The 17,957-nt window shown below is 37.6% G+C and overlaps 1 protein-coding gene across 7 annotated transcripts in view; it reads left to right on the forward strand.

The window, feature by feature from the left end:
• Kiaa1109 (KIAA1109 ortholog) overlaps positions 1–17,957 on the forward strand; it is a 196,753-nt gene that overhangs the window by 158,350 nt on the left and 20,446 nt on the right. For 4 of the 7 annotated variants that reach the window (XM_029537784.1, XM_029537789.1, XM_029537786.1 and 1 more), the window contains 10 exons: positions 3,150–3,259; positions 4,093–4,183; positions 4,658–4,720; positions 7,908–8,161; positions 9,913–10,128; positions 11,697–11,877; positions 12,512–12,713; positions 14,487–14,648; positions 15,390–15,529; positions 17,310–17,511. In XM_029537784.1, coding sequence (XP_029393644.1) covers positions 3,150–3,259; positions 4,093–4,183; positions 4,658–4,720; positions 7,908–8,161; positions 9,913–10,128; positions 11,697–11,877; positions 12,512–12,713; positions 14,487–14,648; positions 15,390–15,529; positions 17,310–17,511 — 1,621 coding nt within the window. The remainder of the gene's footprint in view (positions 1–3,149; positions 3,260–4,092; positions 4,184–4,657; positions 4,721–7,907; positions 8,162–9,912; positions 10,129–11,696; positions 11,878–12,511; positions 12,714–14,486; positions 14,649–15,389; positions 15,530–17,309; positions 17,512–17,957) is intronic. The other 3 variants (XM_021195875.2, XM_029537787.1, XM_029537788.1) reach the window with 2 other exon arrangements.

A 17,957-nucleotide genomic window follows, 5' to 3' on the forward strand; every position in this document is an offset into this window, starting at 1 on the left:
CCTTGAACTCAGAAATTTGCCTGCCTCTGCCTCCCAAATGCTGGGATTAAAGGCGTGCGCCACCACGCCCTGCTAGATTCTCTTTTCCATCTCTTGTATTCTGTTGGTGATGCTTGCATCTATGACTCCTGATCTCTTTCCTAGGTTTTCTAACTCCAGGGTTGACTCCCTTTGTGATTTCTTTATTGTTTCTATTTCCACTTTTACATATTGGATGGTTTTGTTCATCACCTTTGCCTGTTTTATTGTGTTTTCCTGTAATTCTTTAAGGGATTTTTATGTTTCCTCTTTAAGGGCTTCTAGCTGTTTACCTCTGTTCTCCTGTATTTCTTTAAGGGAGTTATTTATATCCTTCTTAAAGTCCTCTCTTACCATCATGAGAAGTGATTTTAGATCCAAGTCTTCCTTTTCTGATATGATTGTGTATCCTGGACTTGCTATGGTGGGAGAATTGGGTTCTGATGATGCCAAGTTACCATAGTTTCTGTTGCTTATGTTCTTACGCTTGCCTCCTGCAATCTGATTCTCTAGTGCTCCCTGCCCTCACTGTATCTGACTGGGGCCTGTCTTTCCTGTGATCCTGGTTGTATCAGAACTCCTCAGAGTTCAGCTGTCTCTGTGTTTCTGTGATTCTAGGATCCTGTGATCCTGAGATCCTGAGTGTGTCAGAGGTCCTGGGAGTCAAGCTGCCTCCGGGGCCCTGAGATCCTGGTGTGACCAAAGTCCAGGGATTCTGTGATCCTGTGTTCCTGTGCATGTTAAAGCTCCTGGGTGTGGAGCTTCTGGGTGTTGTGGGACTAGCTGCAGAGTTAGTGCCCAGGGTCTGCTCAGGACTTCTCTGATCCTATGATCCTGGGCTTGTTAGAGAGCCTGGGAGTAGAGCTTCCTCTGGGTGATATGGGACTGGCCTCAGAGTTCACACCCAAGGTCTGCTCAGAGCACCAGCTCAGACCAGACGGAACCTGTGCCACTGACATTAGTCCTTTTTCATCCTTACCATTTTGTTGGCACAATGTGGGTATTGCTGCTTAGACATCAGTGTCCCCTTTTCTTTGTCTGGTATGCTGTGACAACATCACCCAGATCAGGTTGGTTCTGTCCAGCTAGTTTCTGTTAAGGACAAGCCACGTGTAAAACAATGTAGCTGTTAGTCTGTATTTGTGGGTTCCACAATCCTGAGCTAAGATAGCAACAGATCGAAAATATTTTTTTAAGTAAATAAAAATAATTGCAAAATAAAAATTTTAAAAATTGCTTCTACACTGAACATGTACATACTTTTTCCTTATTACCGCCAAACAACATGCTGTAATAACTTTACCTCATGTTTATGATCATACTAGGGATTTTAAGTGATCTAGACATTCAGAGTATGCAAGAAGCTATGCATTGGTTGTATACAAGTACTAAACCATTTTATTTTTTTCCATGACCTAATTATCTCTTTTAAAATTTATTTTTATTTTTTTAATTCAGCTTAAATTCTGGTACTAACATATTTTAAATAAGAGACTTGCACATACTAAAATTTGGCCATACTCCATACAACTATACTTGATGATTTTCCTCTCCTCTCCTCTCCTCTCCTCTCTTCCTTTCCTCTTAGTTATGTAATATAAAATATTTCTTTATCTTTTTATTGGTTCTTTGTGAGTGCCACATAATGCACCCAGTCCATCTCGCACTTCCCTCCTATATGCCCTCCACCCTTGCAACTTCCCTCCCAACAGAGAAAACTAATCTCATGATGGAAGCTGTAGTGTGCCACAGTGTGTCCCATAGTATACCCTTTGTCCACACTGCCTTGCTTGTATGTGTTCATTGTAAATGACTGTTGGTCTGGTATGCAGCCTCTGGCTTCTGCTCCTCTATCAATACTGGACCCTCACTGGGACTCCTCTCGGGTATCCTGTAGTTTTGAGTCTATAGGAGCAGCCCCTTCATGGACTCTAGCAGTTCGTTGATGGCATAGACACTGGATCTGGTTCTGAGAGGTATCTGAGCTGCTCATTGCCACACGGTCATGCTCTCATGCCCTCGGGGCCAGCTCACCAGGAACCCCATCAACCAGGGCCACCTCTACCCTGCCCAGGCAGGGTGTAGGGCCTTCTCTTCACAGTGTTGCAGTTGGTGAGGTACATGGCCCATTTTCCCACTCTCATGAGCCCAGGGCCAGCTGTCCTGCCTGCCTTAGGTGGAGAGGGATGAGGGCGGAAGGTAGAGTTATCTCCCTTACCCATGCTCCTACACAGCAGACAAGTTGCAGGTCCAGCTCTCTCGTTCCCATGCTCAAACCTTCAGGGCCAGCTTGCCTACACCCCTGCTATCAGTGTCAGCTCTACTGTGCTGCCCAGGTAACGTGCAGGGCCTTCTCTCCTAAGTTCTGCATCTACTGAGGGACAGGGACAGCTCTCCCGCTCTTGTGATCACGGGGCTAGGTCTCCTGCCTGATGCAGGTGGTGAGGGGCAAGCTTGAAGGAAGGTGTATCTCTCCCTTGCCCACACCATTGTATAAGAGATAAGTGGTAGGGGCAACTCTGCCACACTCATATCTTCAGAGCTGGCTCACTAGCAACTCCCACAAGGTATAGTGCCTGTTCTCCCAAGAATTTCAGCTGGGCTAGGGGCAGGGTCAGCCCTTCTGCTCTCAAGCTCCCAGGGCCAGATCTCCCATGGTGCCTAAGTGAGGGGTGGGACAAATTCTGCACAGCCTTCAAACATTAACATGTCCCCAGGCTCAGGCTACAGTCCAGACCAGGGACTTCCACGTGGCCTTTGGTGGTAACAGACTCCTGCTATTACAGGGCTGTGGACCCTCAATGGCAGCACAGACCAGGACCCCACTGTGGTTCCATATTGCATCATGGAACCTGGCATTCACATCAGGCTGTTCCTCACTACCCTCAAGTCTCCAGTTCTGCCTCTCCTCATTGTGCCCCCATCCGTCTGTTTCTCTTTCTTTTCCATTTCTCCCCCACTTACTTGTTCCTCTTAGTGGTGTCTGGGTCTCTGAGTGTCTGGAGGCATGTCAGGAGTAGTCTCGGAGTGCTTTGTGTCACTTGTGCGTTATGGCACTGAGGCAGGGTTCCCCCACATCAGTATACAATTACCTTGAGTCACATTTTTTTTTTCCTCTACCATTTTATTAGGCTGCTTCCCTCAAGGATAAGTGGGGCTTAGGTTACAAACCAAGTTACAGCCGATCAAAGAGCATTTCAGCTTCTGGAAGACCACCTCTTAAGAGAATGGAAAGAGCAAGGTAATACATATTTCAACCGATCAACCAAGATTCAATACTTTTTTTTGATAATAAAAAAAATCACCTTTATAAGTAAAATAGAAATCACTAGTTACTTACTGCCAAACATCTTTGGTTTAAGGAAAGCTCAAGCCTTCATTCCTCAATGTAATAAGAATATTTTAGTAAGGCAATTTTATTTAGGTATGCTTTATGTATAACCTTACAAACTATACGAAGAAATGAAAATTTGCATGCTGGTGTTTTTTTCTAAATAATTAATATAGGAAAGATGATGGTACACATTGAAATTTTAATATTTGAATATTAAGTCAGCACTATGAAAATAGGATATATGAACTCCTGAGGTGGGTTCTAGAGTGGTTGGTAGAGTGTTTGCCTGGCATGAATGAAGCCCTGGCTTTAATTCCTCCTACCACACAAATTGGGTGGTGCATACCTGTAATGCTAGCCAGCTCTTAGGATAGATAAGGGGATCAGACCTCAAGAGCATTCTCTGTCTCCGCTACATAGTGGATTCAAGGCTGGCCTGGGATACATGAGAAAACCTATCTCCCAAAAAATGAAAAAGCATAAATTCTTTTTATAGGTTTAATTTTAGAAAATTTGAAGTTAATTGAGACAAGACTTTTCTACAGATGTTGAAGGTTAATACATGGAATGCCAAAATTTCAGTTATTTGATAAGGTTAATAATTAGAAATAGAATGTTAATGTCATTAATAAGACATATAAAACCAAGAGTTTTTTTAAGATAACCATAATGGGGCTTTGTACTTTATTTTTGTGTTGCATATTTATGCTTACATCATAACTACTTTATTTTACTTATAGTTCTCGAATAGGAGAAGCTGATGAGCTCCCAGAAATCCGTGTGGATGCAGCGTCTCCTGGACCCAGAGTAACCTTTAACATCCAGGATACAGTAAGAAAGACAGTACTTGTTAGAAATTTGTGTTGCTAAGTAGTTTTTAAAAATTACAGACTTGCAATATTATAATTTTAAAGGCAGATCACTGCAATGACAGGTTGCAACAGCTGCAGATCTGCACTGCCAGCAAGCAGGTGCTGCCCATAGGAGCTACATTGCATTCACATGGCCAAGTGTATGCACAGTATGATCCTATAGCTGCGTGCTCTTAGATGGGACTCGGTTTGGTGTTTGTTAGTAAGGGCCCATGTTAAACTGTCCTCTAAGCAGTTGTTACTGTGAAATAAACATTCGTTTATGTGTTAATGTTCATGGGATGTAAATAATAGAAGGCATAAGGAAGGTCAGCTTCAGAGCTGCACACGACAGCATGTTAAAATTTATGTTAAAATGTTTATTTGTGGATTGTTTGTTTGCATTGTCTTTATTTTTCACATTTTCTTTTCTTTTCTTATTATTTTAATTAAGTTGAAAAATACAGTGTGGGGAAGTTCACCACAGTCCAGATCTCCAGGGGAAGGGTACTTTCAGGTACTTATGAAAACAACACAAAATTTTTCTTTAAAATTAATAATCTGCCCTGAAATTTTGCTTTCAAAATGTCTTCTTTTCAAGCTAAACTGAGACCTCAGAAATACTTTATATAAATATTTAAGCTTGTTGGAATTCTATTTTAATGTGTATTTTATAGCACCCCATTTGGGTTTTATATCTACATGTAGCTTAATTTCACTTTGACCTTCAAATGTCAGGAATTTTAATCAGCTTATCAAATCAACTAAGCCAAATTTTAGACTCTAAAACTGCAGTTTACTAAATCAGTTACTATTAATTTGTTTTTAATCCTGAAGTCAATCTCTTCCTTACATTTAACTATGGAGTAAGCCATTTTAAGATCAACAATCATTGTTAATTGCTTCAAATACAAGTCAAATCTAATTCCAAACAACAAATTGATTGATCATTGACTACTAATTCTTTTAAGTCACTGTAGTACATTAGTGTTCATTACATGTTCTATTCAGAAATGAATCTGATGGCATATGCCTGTAATTCCAGCTACTTGACAGACTGAGGCAAAAAGAAGAGTGAACCCAACCTGAATAACTGAACTTTTGTTTTCAGTTTTTCAAGGCATGTTTTCATGTAGCCTAAGCTGGCTTTAAACTTACTGTGTCACTGAAGACTGCCTTGAATTCCTGATCCTCCTGCCTCTGCCTCCCAGTGCTGAGATTATAGTCATGTGCCACTAAGCTTGTTCTCAACTTGAGAAACTTAGTGAGAACTTATCTCTAAATAAAAGCAGTACTAAGGATATTGCTCACCAATAAGCCAATTGCTATCATGCATGAAACCCTTATTTTGATCTCTAGCACCAAAAAATAAAACTAAAAAGATCCATTTAAAAATTATTATGTTCTGAACAGTATGAAAATGTGCTGCATAATACTTATTAATACAATTAACATTTTAAGCTAGATTTTACCCTGAATGTATCATTAAACTAAACATACATATAAACTATTAATATATGTGTATGTATTTGTTTATATTCTACACACAGCACCAGACATCTAATCTTGCCTAGAAATTTTCTTTTACATTATAGTTAAAAACCAAAAAAAGGAAAAGAAAACTGGCAATCATTGCAAATGTTTCCTTGTCTTTATTCTTTCAGACTTAAGTCTCAATATATATCCCATAGTTGTACTGTGTTTACTCAAACTGTATTTGATCTTGAAGCAATTAGAATGTAATACAGGGCCTGGAGACATGGCTCAGCAGTTAAGAGCACTTGCTGCTCTTGGGAGAGGCCTGAGTCTTCCCAGCACCCACATGGTGCCTCATTACCATATGTAACTCCAGTTCTAGAGAATCTGCTCTCTTCTTCTAACCTCTGTAGGCTCCTGCACACATGTGTTACATGTAATATGTATGCTCTGGCACATACACATAAAAGAAAATTTTTTTTAAAAAAATGAGTAGTATACTAAGTTTGACAAAGATTTACCTTTTTTCAAAAAAAAAAAAACTTGAAAATAAGTCATGTATATGAATTTAAATGGGTCTTCTAGTTAAATGACTTTTGGGGTTCTGGAGTTTTTGGTGGTACTGAGGACTGAATCCAAGGCCTCACATATACCAAACAAGTGTTCTACCAGTACTTTACATCTGCAGTTATAATTAGAGCATTCTTTTGTTTTTGTTTTTGTTTTTGTTTTTGTTTTTGTTTTTGTTTTTCGAGACAGGGTTTCTCTGTGTAGCCTTGGCTGTCCTGGAACTCACTTGAACTCAGAAATCCGTCTGTCTCTGTCTCATGAGTGCTGGGATTAAAGGCATGCACCACCACACCCAGCTCTAATCAGAACATTCTTATCGGTACCAATTTTTGGTGAGTCAGAGAGATATTTCAGTAAGGGTACTTGCTCCCAAGCTTGTCAACTTATTTTAATCCCTAGGATCCACACAGGAGAAAACCAGCTAGCTCAAATTGTTTTCTGACCTCCACAAGTACATTTTGGTACATGTATGCACTCTGCTCCTACATACATACATACATACTTAATTAAATGTAAAAATATCTGAAGATAATTCTAGTCCTATTTTTAAATCATAGTATATTCCTATTTATTTAAAAAAAACTTAAGTTAGATAACATGCGATTAGGTATTAGACTTGGCAGTTATAAATTGGAAAATAGATTATGGATGTATGATTTCATATAAATATCAAGCAAAGAGATTATCTTTTACAAAAATTTATCAACTTTAAAAATTGAAAGATGTTCTGAAAATGCCGTTCATTTACTCATTTATCGTTTTAAGGGAAAAATACTTGATTTCTACAAACGTTTCTTTTACCATGAATCTTACAGTAACATCTACTACTTATTAATAATAAATTAAATTATCTTGCCAATTGCAGTTTATCAGGACTACTCATTTTCAGATGACACTGGAGCAGCACTGTTTAGCTGGGAAACAGATCAGTTCATAGCAAGTTTTGCACACTTCAAAACTGGCTTGCCCATTAGTGGTGACACATAGCTTTAATCCCAACACTTGGGAGGCAGAAGCAAGAAGATTTGCTTGAGTTTGATGCCAATAGGGTCTACAGAGTAGTTCCTGGACAGCCAGGACTACACAAGGAAACCCTGTCTTGAAAATCTAAAAAAGGAAAGAAAGGAAGGAAAAGAAACTGTGGCCTCCAGTTATTTACTTAAAATACAACATGTTTAAGTTTGAATAATGGATACATGTTTTGTTACTCAACTATGTACATGTCTTTTGTCAATCCATGAAAGTTCAGTTTTAAAGATTTGTCCACAAAACTTCCTCTAAAAAATATCTTTACTAATAGTCACTGTGTTCATCATGAATTGTTCTTCCGTTCTGATTTATATTTATTTCTTTACACTTAATCTGCTTCTGCTTTGTGTGTACTAATAAAATATGATGCTTTATGTTCCTATAAAGTAAAGTTTCACTGTGATTTTTCCAAGTGTCAGTGGTACCTTGCTGTGGTTTGGCTGTTTCCTCCCTTGGTGTGCCATTTCATATATTCACAAATCTGACCTTCCTTTCAGTTCACAGTGAGGAAATTCAGCTCAGAGCTTCTAAAATGTTTAGACTTACATCTTTCATAGTTTTAGTTTTTCTCTTTTTAATTGAGAGATAACTTGAAAAACAACCTGATTTATATTTTCTTTTTTGTACAGTTTCCAGAGGAGACAGAACTGGATCTTTTGTCAGTAACAATTGAAGGTCCATCACATTATTCATCAAATAGTGAAGGATCGTGTTCAGTATTCAGCTCTCCCAAAACCACAGGTGGCTTTTCACCAAGTGTTCCTTTCCAGTCAGAAGATGGCCGAAGGGATGACAGTCTGTCTTCTACCAGTGAAGACTCTGAGAAGGATGAAAAGGATGAAGACCGTGAGAGGGAAAGATTTTATATTTACAGGAAACCCTCGTGAGTAGCTGTTTACTGTAAGATCTTTAGGTGGTAAGTCAGAATCTAGAAGTGAGCCTAAGGTATATTATCCAGCCTCATATTTAACAAGCTAAGCATGATGTCCCATTCCTATCATTCCAGCAATTCAGAGATGGAGGCAGGAGGATTAGGAGTTTAAGGTCCGCCTGGGCTACATGTGGCGCTGTCTTAAATATAAAATCATAATAATAACAATAATAAATTAGCAAAAAAGTGTTAACCTGTAAGTCATACTATACCTAGCCATAATTTCTAATGTGATTTAACTTATATGGTGCCGTTTTCTTCTAAATATAAATAGGTTTATTTATATTACTTTAATTATTTCTCCATGATAATACTTGTCAATAAAACAAAAGTAGAGATATGGTTATAGGCTATAATATAGGAGAGAGCAATATTCCTCCTGGGCTTTATAAAAATAAAAGGAGACACTGAAAGATATCGTATAGTTGAGGAAATAGGAATAGTAGAGGGAAGTGTGTATCAGTGGATGGGGATTTTAAATCATTCTTGAAAGAAATGAGAATAGAGTATTAATGAAATAAAAGGCAGATGGATAGATCGATCTATCTATCTACATATATACGAAGTCTTACTGAGAAATGTGCCCTCATGAGGAGCTAGAAGGACCTTTCAAATTTACCTGTTTCTAAAGCCTGATCCACTGCAACTGTGGCAATAAGATTAAGAGTTTCCACTGTTGCCATCTCAGTCTTCTTACTGAGCTCAGAGGGTTCCTGCACCATTTCTCCAGAGTAAAACAACTTGCTTTGGAACCTTTCATGTTAGCATGTTTTGGCCTGTTTCTTTACTTACTGAAATATAGCTTCAGATAACTTTCAAAGAAGAATTATAATTCAAATCTGCTTTCTTAAAGGTTTAAAAATATTGAGTAACTTTTATGTGCTCATTTGATTATAGCATTGAGTGTAGAATTCTCAAAATGTTTGTCTTCCAGCACCACTGTTTAGCATTTGTTGTTTGTAATCTTATCAATTCTGTCAGTGTAAATTACCCTTCCTTTTCTAAGTGTCTGTGTGTGCACTTCTGCAGGGTCTAGAAATTGGTGTCAGATCTCTGGAACTAGAGTTTCTTATGGTTGTGAGCTGCCATGTAGGTTCTGGGAATTGAACCTAAGTCCTCTGGAAGAGTAATCAGTGCTTTTCACTGCTGAGCCATTTCTCCAGCATGTCTATTCTTTTTTAACAGTAGCCCTTTGAGTCAAACAATTGCTTCCACTGGACAGAATATGGATCTATTTTGTTTTTACACTTCCCATTTCAAAAAAAAAAGATTTTTCTGATTTTGTGATCTTTTCCAAGTGTCCAGCTTGATCATTTTTGTGTTTTCTTTGTGAAGAACATTGAGCATGAGGTGCACCCTTCATCGGCTGTCTGGATGGGTAGTGCGGCACCATCCTCTGTGGCCAGGGTGGCACAGCAGGTTTTCTAGAGCCTGTCCTGAGTAAATGAGACTCAGTGACGTTTGTTGGCAGTTCCTTATGGTACCTATCATTCCTTTCTTTGCTTCTGTTAGTTTTGACTTTCAAAGAGGAATCATGAGATGTCTGTTCTTCTTTGACCTTGGTTAGTATTAGCTGGTTGAGTACTTTCTATGAGCTTATAAATTAAGGAAATTTCTTTAAAGACTTATTCATGTAACACTGGGAAATAGTTCACTAAACAGACTTCAATGTACTATAATGAGTAATTTCTTGTTTTCTGCAGACATACCTCTAGGAAGAAAGCGACAGGCTTTGCTGCTGTTCATCAGCTACTTACTGAACGCTGGCCTACAACCCCAGTCAACCGAAGTCTTAGTGGCACAGCTACTGAGAGAAATATTGACTTTGAACTTGATATACGAGTTGAAATTGACAGTGGAAAATGTGTCCTTCACCCAACTACCCTTCTGCAGGAGCATGATGACATAAGCTTAAGAAGGTAAGAGACTGACTGGAAAAGCTATATGGGATTCATTAGTTAGAAACACTGTCCATATATCATGATTTATCACAAACATTCCCCATCCAACACCGCAAATTTTAAAAGTAACTGATCGAAGTTACAGTATTCATTTACATAACACAGTTTATTAAAACAAACACATCTTTTCTGGCAGTTAGAAGCAGATATCTGATTTAGAATCTGGTAAAATTGTTAATTAAAATAGATCTATAGACCAGGTATTTTAGCTCATTGGTAGAGTGTGTATATATCATGTAAGCACAGGATTTAATCCCCAGTAGTAATGTGCGTGTATACACACACACACACACACATACACATGCACGCACACAGACACAAAGATAGAAGTAAAGAATTCTTTGAATAAGCCCAAATTTCATTCTTTGTATTGATTGAAAAGATTCTGTTTTGAGGATAATGCAGGGCTCTTGATTAAGAATTTTGATATGTTTACAAAGACTGGAAGCAGTTATGCAAATAGGGCCTACCTAAATTGAACACAAATAAGACCTGCCTAAATTGAACACAAATAGGACCTAGCTAAATGGAAATTCAGAATTACCATTAATGATGACATAAACAGATTTAATAATAGATTTTGGTTATTGTGGGTATGTGTCATGTGTATGTTCTAGTATAAATGTGTGTGTGTGCTTTTGTGTATGGAGATCAGAATCAACCTGGGTTATTGACTCAGATGATGTCCACTGTGTTTTCTGAGACGGTCTTTCACCATCTTAGAGCTCACCACCTAGGCAAGGTGGCTGACCAGAGAGCCTAAAGTGTTTTCCTATTTAGACCCACCCAGTACTAGGATTACGAGTGTGTGTCACCATGATTTATTTTCCAGGGCTGTGTGTCTCAAACTCGGGTTCCCATGGTTGCTATTGGAAACACTGCCCTGCCTGAGCCATTTCCTCAGCTCTTTCTTTGAATATTTCTTCTCCTTTTTCTTTCTTTTCTGGTCAAAAAAATTACTTATGACAGTAAATGACAGTTCCTAGTGAGTGAAAGGATAGAAATGTGGATAAGAATATCAGAATGTAACAACTGTTGAAACAGATACTGAAGATTTCCTGTCTNATTCCCTTTATTTTTATATGTCTAAAGTAAAGTATTTTAATGATCAATGAAATTTTTATAAAAATGAGAGAATAAAAATACTTCAGATAAGTATAGTATCTTGAACCACAAACATTGCTATGTTTGGCTGTATTTGGTTCATCCTGTTGTGTTTAAGTGAAGCAGGTATGAACTTAGAAAGGAGTAAAGCAGCTGTGCATGGCACACTTGTCATTCCAGCATTCAGAAGGCAGAGGCACGAAAATGCCTGGTCTTCTTACCGTGACTGTCACAAACAAAGAAAGAATACTCACACCAATAAATAGAGATAGCTAGTGTTAAAACATACAACATTATTATCATTCCTCTCAGACACTAACCATTCTAACTAGAAGTTCTGTCCTTTTCTTAAATGATTTCTTTTTAAAATTTTTTGAATTTTTTTTTAATTCATCACCCCCCCCCCTTTTTTTTCCCTATAGGAGTTATGATAGAAGTTCTAGGAGTTTGGATCAAGATTCTCCTTCAAAAAAGAAAAAATTTCAAACGAATTATGCTTCAACTACCCATTTAACGACTGGCAAGAAAGTGCCATCCTCTCTGCAGACAAAGCCCAGTGACTTAGAAACGACAGTGTTTTACATTCCTGGGGTAGATGTGAAGGTAAAACTGAGTTGTATAGAATAAGAGGCTAGAGTATTAACAGTTTATTTTCTTCTAGATATTTTTCATTTGCTTATTTTATAAAAGATAAAACTTTCTGACTTAGTCTAATGTAGTCATAGTCTGAATATAAGAATATTTAAGGCAAGGCAGTGGTTATGCACGCCTTTAATCCCAGCACTCGGGAGGCAGAGGCAGGTGGATTTCTGAGTTCGAGGCCAGCCTGGTCTACAAAGTGAGTTCCGGGACAGCCAGAGCTATACAGAGAAACCCTGTCTCGAAAACAAAACAAACAAACAAAAAGAATATCTAAATTGTGGCTCACCATTTATTCACAGTAGGCTTGCTAAACCTTGCCATCTATAATTTCAATAAGCAATAATGTATTTTTTAATTTCTAAAATTATTGAATTTTAGACCATTAAGCTTAAAAAAATTTAAAAACAATTTAGATTAAGCACTTTAATTTTAAAAATGAAAAAGTCAAGTACTTCCCAGAACCTCATAGCTGACTTACAAGCAGAAGCTGAGTCTTCCTTCAGGCTTCTGAGCCGGTATTCTTCCTAGCTACATCTTCTGTTTCATGGTATTTCCTCATCTGCAAAATTTTTATTTTTATTTTTATTTAATACAGTTGCATTACAATTCTAAGACACTAAAGACTGAATCACCTAACGCCTCCAGAGGATCTTCCTTGCCTAGAACTCTCTCCAAAGAGTCCAAGCTGTATGGTATGAAAGATAACGCAGCATCTCCTCCTCCTCCTCCTTTACCTTGCACTGTCCAGAGCAAGACTAACACCTTACTTCCTCCCCAACCCCCACCTATTCCCTCAGGTATTTAAGAGGCTACACTGTATTTCTGTCATGTTTTTCTTAATTTTCTTATTTTGCTTTCTCTGTTGAGATTCTTTAATTCCTCTGTTTAAGAAAGGGTTGTCAATAATGACTATATAAAATCCATATGTGAAAGCATAGAACACTACTTCAGATTCTTGCTTATATTTTTATTATATTAGCATGTTCTTAATAAATAAACCACATTTTTAGAACAATGTATATTTGCCAGAGGATAGTTCATGTGGTTTAAGTTTGGGAGCTATGATCAGCTAGGGATCAAATTTACACATATATGAACACACTGGTATTATCTGCAGTTATTAATTATTTGCTGTGACCAAACCTATTATCCAAAACTTACAGCCTTAATCTCATTGCTTATTGAAAAACAAACAAACAAAAACACCAAGAGGAGTTTCTCAACTTACAATCTCTCATAAGATTGAAGCTAAGATGCTGGCTAGGTCACTTGAATACTTGACTGTACTAGAAAGATTTTCTATCATGTTCTAGTCATGTGAATGGCTTACTGGTGCCCCAATTCCACCCCTTGTGGATATCACCACTGAGTTGGGAATATTTTTATGACATGACAGTTAATATTCTTTGATGAATGATGAAAAGAAAAGCTGACCAAACCTGCAAAGCTTAATACCTTAGCGTTAAAGTCATAGAGTACTACATTTACAGTTTCTTATTGATTATACAGGCCAATGAAAGCCAGCAAGGATTCTTGGAAAGCATCTGAGAAATGGACACCATAGCACATGCATGATACTTTACATACACACACACACACACACACACACACACACACACACACATGAATTTCTAACATAGGAACTGTAAGAACTAGGCAAGAATTATTGAAGTTTTGTTAGAAATTTCACATGATATATAAACCCTTTAAAGTAGTCAGTAAAGAGCCGGGCCTTGTGGCACAGGCCTTTAATCCCAGCACTCGGGAGGCAGAGGCAGGTGGATTTCTGAGTTCGAGGCCAGCCTGGTCTACCAAGTGAGTTCCAGGACAATCAGGGCTATACAGAGAAACCCTGTCTCGAAAAACCAAAAAAAAAAAAAAAAGTAGTCAGTAAAGAATTATGACACTAATGCCTAGCTAGTGTTTACTGCTTTTCAATTGACAAAATATAGCTAGATCCATTAAGCAGGAGGCATATACTAGTATTCCATTTTATAAGTGGAGAAAGTTAGGGAGTATAGATTTGGGGCACTTTCCTATATTTATACAACTAATTTTCAAATTGGAGATCGAAACAAAGTTAGCTATGACTTTGTTGGGGACTTTAATGCATTTTATGAAGTATAAATACTTGACTAGGAAGAATGAAAGAGTCATGGTCTCCTATGTAAAGCATTATTGTCAGTGTGTACAAACTAAGCATAAGAAATCCAAAAGCTGTGATACCTTTCCTTCACTTCCCACTAATTCATATTAGTTGAGATTTTCTATCTTTTTAAGTGAACAAATGGACTAGTACCAGCCAAACAAGTGTAAAGTTGATCATTTGGAACATAGTATGTGACCAAGCACAAGTAAGAATAAACATAGCATTACAAACATTAATAATATTTAGTCTAACATTTATGTACCATTTCTATCCTATTTTTACTCTTTTCTCTTGTAGTCTTAGATAAAGTACTACACTTAATTAAGTTGTCATACAATTCTAACTTCTCATTAACTGGTCATGTTTTGTTGGAACATTTTATTGAGTTGCATTCATTGTATCACATTTATCAATATTCTAGCTAAAGGAAAAGGAAGTGGAGGAGTGAAAACTGCCAAGCTCTATGCCTGGGTGGCACTGCAGTCATTACCAGAAGAGATGGTTATTAGTCCTTGTCTATTGGACTTTCTTGAAAAGGCTCTGGAAACTATCCCAATTACACCAATAGAAAGGAATTATACAGGTGAGTACTCTCCGTGTATGCATTCTGACTTTAGATCTTATGTCATAGAGTTTCTCAGTGCTATTATATGTTGTTATATATTCCTAGATGAGGCCCCCAACACACATACAATAGAGGACTTCCAGGTCTGTGCTCATTCAGAGATGATGCACCTAACCCTCAAGAGACTGGAGGCCCCAGGGAGTTTAGAAGTCAGGTGGGGTGCGGGGATGGGGGCATTCATGTGGCAATGGGGTGTGGTAAGAAGGAGGTATGGGATGTGGAGCAGTTCGAAGGTGGATGGGAGGGGCGGAAAGTGGAATATGGAATGTAAAAAAATAAATTAAAAATAAAATAAAATTTAAAAAAACAAAACAAAACTGGAGAAGAACCAGGGAGGTCATTTCATTCTTATTTGGAGGTAGAGAATCCAAGCTGTGTATAAATAAAGCCATATTATTTTTCAAGGTTACAGCTTGATAGTGACAACACTAATGATTGTATGTCCTACATTAATGTGTTTCTTGTGCTGGACTCTGTGGGCATGGCATCAGTGCTGTTTTCTGTGTGTACTGTGTGCTGTGGTGGGAAGATTTAATTTGGGGAAATGAACATGAGATTTGAATAGGTAAGGATATGTAGCCTGGCAGACTTGAAAGCAAGTTTCTGCTGTTGATATATCTTATATCACTACTAGTTAGACATAAGGATTTTCCAATGATTTGCCCTTGATATAAAACTTGAAACTAAATATTTTAACAGTGGTCAGCTCACAAGATGAAGATATGGGACATTTTGACATCCCAGATCCTGTGGAAGAATCGACAACATCCCTCGTGTCCTCCTCAGCGTCTGCCTACTCTTCCTTCCCTGTAGACGTTGTGGTTTATGTGCGAGTTCAGGTGAGGTGGGCGGTTTCCTCAGAAAGGAAATACTGTAAACTTTAACATTGTTTCCTTTCAGATTTTTTTGAATCATTATCTCATGAATGTTTGATATCTCTACAATGGCTTAGAAGTTTTCTAAGTCCTGAGAAGTATATGTAAAAATTTGTATGAATTTACTAATCTGATCAGTTTCATAAATTATAAGTTTTCCATTTTGAGTTTTTAATCTTCTCTGAAACAAAATTAAAATATTTAAGTTTAAACCTTTTAAGCATTTTTAATCTCTTTATTGGTGTGGTACCATTTACTCTCACCATTACACTTTCTGGACGGATTTATCATATAATTGAGATAGCAGTAGTATCTTTTAAGGAGTTTGTGTAAAAGTTACATAATTTTAAAATATTTTGTTATTTAATTCAATCTTATCAATGCACTTTTAGGAATATATATTATCCTTTGACTTAACCCATTTGTTAAAGAGGATTAGAAAGAAGCATGTATCCAAACTTTAAGTTCAGATTACCAGTCAGATAAAATTTTTAAATCAGTCTGTAAGAATAAGAAAAATGCTGGTGTCATTTATTGCAGTGATTTTCTACGTAACAGTTTGCCCAGAAGATCATTAGTCTTGAGACGCTGGATTTTTGTACTAGCTTATGTTAAAAGTCTGATGAAAATATACTAAGTACTTCAGAGTTTATAAAAACTTTTGTTACTAACACAGCAGTACTTACAGTGTTTTAACATGTGATTACATCCTTTAAAAGATTTGACTATTAACAAAAAATAGTATGGACATAAATATGTTTAAAGTTCTGAATTATCCAAATGTCAGTGGATATTTAAGTACTTAGTTTGTTGAAGACTATATCTCAAACTCTAGCCCAGGCTGGCATATACCCTAGGTTGGATTTGAACTTGCAATAATCCTCCTCCCTTAGAACCCCTTAGAGCAAGTGATCTCTATACTATAATATTTAGCTTCGTCACCCCTTCTTAGAATTGGGAACAAAACTCTCATGGAAGGGGTTACAGAGACAAAGTTTGGAGCTGAGACGAAAGGATGGACCATCCAAAAACTGCCCCACCCAGGGGTCCATCCCATAATCAGCCACCAAACGCAGACACTATTACATACGCCAGCAAGATTTTGCTGAAAGGACCCTGATATAGCGGTTTCTTGTGAGGCTATGCCAGTGCCTGGAAAACACGGAAGTGAATGCTCACAGTCAGCTATTGGATGGGACACAGGGCCCCCAATAGAGGAGCTAGAGAAAGTACCCAAGGAGCTGAAGGAGGATGCAACCCTATAGGAGGAACAACAATATGAACTAACCAGTACCTCCTGAGCTCGTGTCTCTAGCTGTATATGTAGCAGAAGATGTCCTAGTCGGCCATCATTGGGAAAAGAGACCCCTTGGTATTGCAAACTTTATATGACCCAGCACAGGGGAATGCCAGGGCCAAGAAGGGAGAGTGGGTGGGTAGGGGAGCAGGGAGAGAGGTATAGGGGACTTTGAGAATAGCATTTGAAATGTAAATAAAGTAAATACCTAATAAAAATTGAAAAAAAACAAACAATATTTAGCTTCATAAAGAATGTTCCATCCTGTTAATACACTTCGGTTTATATGTCATCCTTCTGTTTTTATGAGTTGTGGCATTAAACTTAATTGCTTTTCAATATCAGATGGTTAAACATAATATATTTAGTTGTGTATGTTAAAAAATTACATATTTCTCTTAACTACTTAGTTCTTAAAATCTTTTCCCCCTGCTTTCTACACTTCAGCCTTCACAGATCAAATTTAGCTGTTTGCCAGTATCAAGAGTAGAATGCATGCTGAAGCTACCATCTCTGGACTTGGTATTTTCTTCAAACCGAGGCGAACTGGAAACTTTGGGGACTACATACCCTGCAGAGACCTTATCCCCTGGTAGTAATGCTCCTCAGAGTGGCGCAAAGACCTCTGCCTGCAAAGCTGGGATGCCAGGTATAGAGATGTTAAGCCATCTGGTACAAGGCCTAGCACTATTCTTAATAGTTACTCATCTATATTTTAAATAGTTTTAGAAAAGCAGGATATTAAAAATTGTGACATTTGTAAGAAAAAAATCTATAGTAGACCAAAGTTGTAAGTATATTTCATGTGAGTAGAGTATGAGTCCTCTTTAATTTATATGTTTACCTCAACAGTAATTAGATGGCATTACAGCTTCAGCTTGCATGCCACTAGAAGCACTATAATAAGAATACTAATAGTTCATGCATCCATGCACTTTTGAATGTTTGTGTCATATTGGATTATACATTTTAGGAACAGTTTTGCAACTGGAAATGAAAGATATGCTTTTATGAAGGTCTGTCCTTATCAAATTTTACCAAGTAGCACTTGTATTTTTAAATGGTAAATTTTGCTGTCTACTTCCTTTGTTTCGT

The sequence above is a fragment of the Mus pahari genome, chromosome 4, assembly GCF_900095145.1.
Source record: "Mus pahari chromosome 4, PAHARI_EIJ_v1.1, whole genome shotgun sequence".
NCBI lineage: Eukaryota > Metazoa > Chordata > Mammalia > Rodentia > Muridae > Mus > Mus pahari.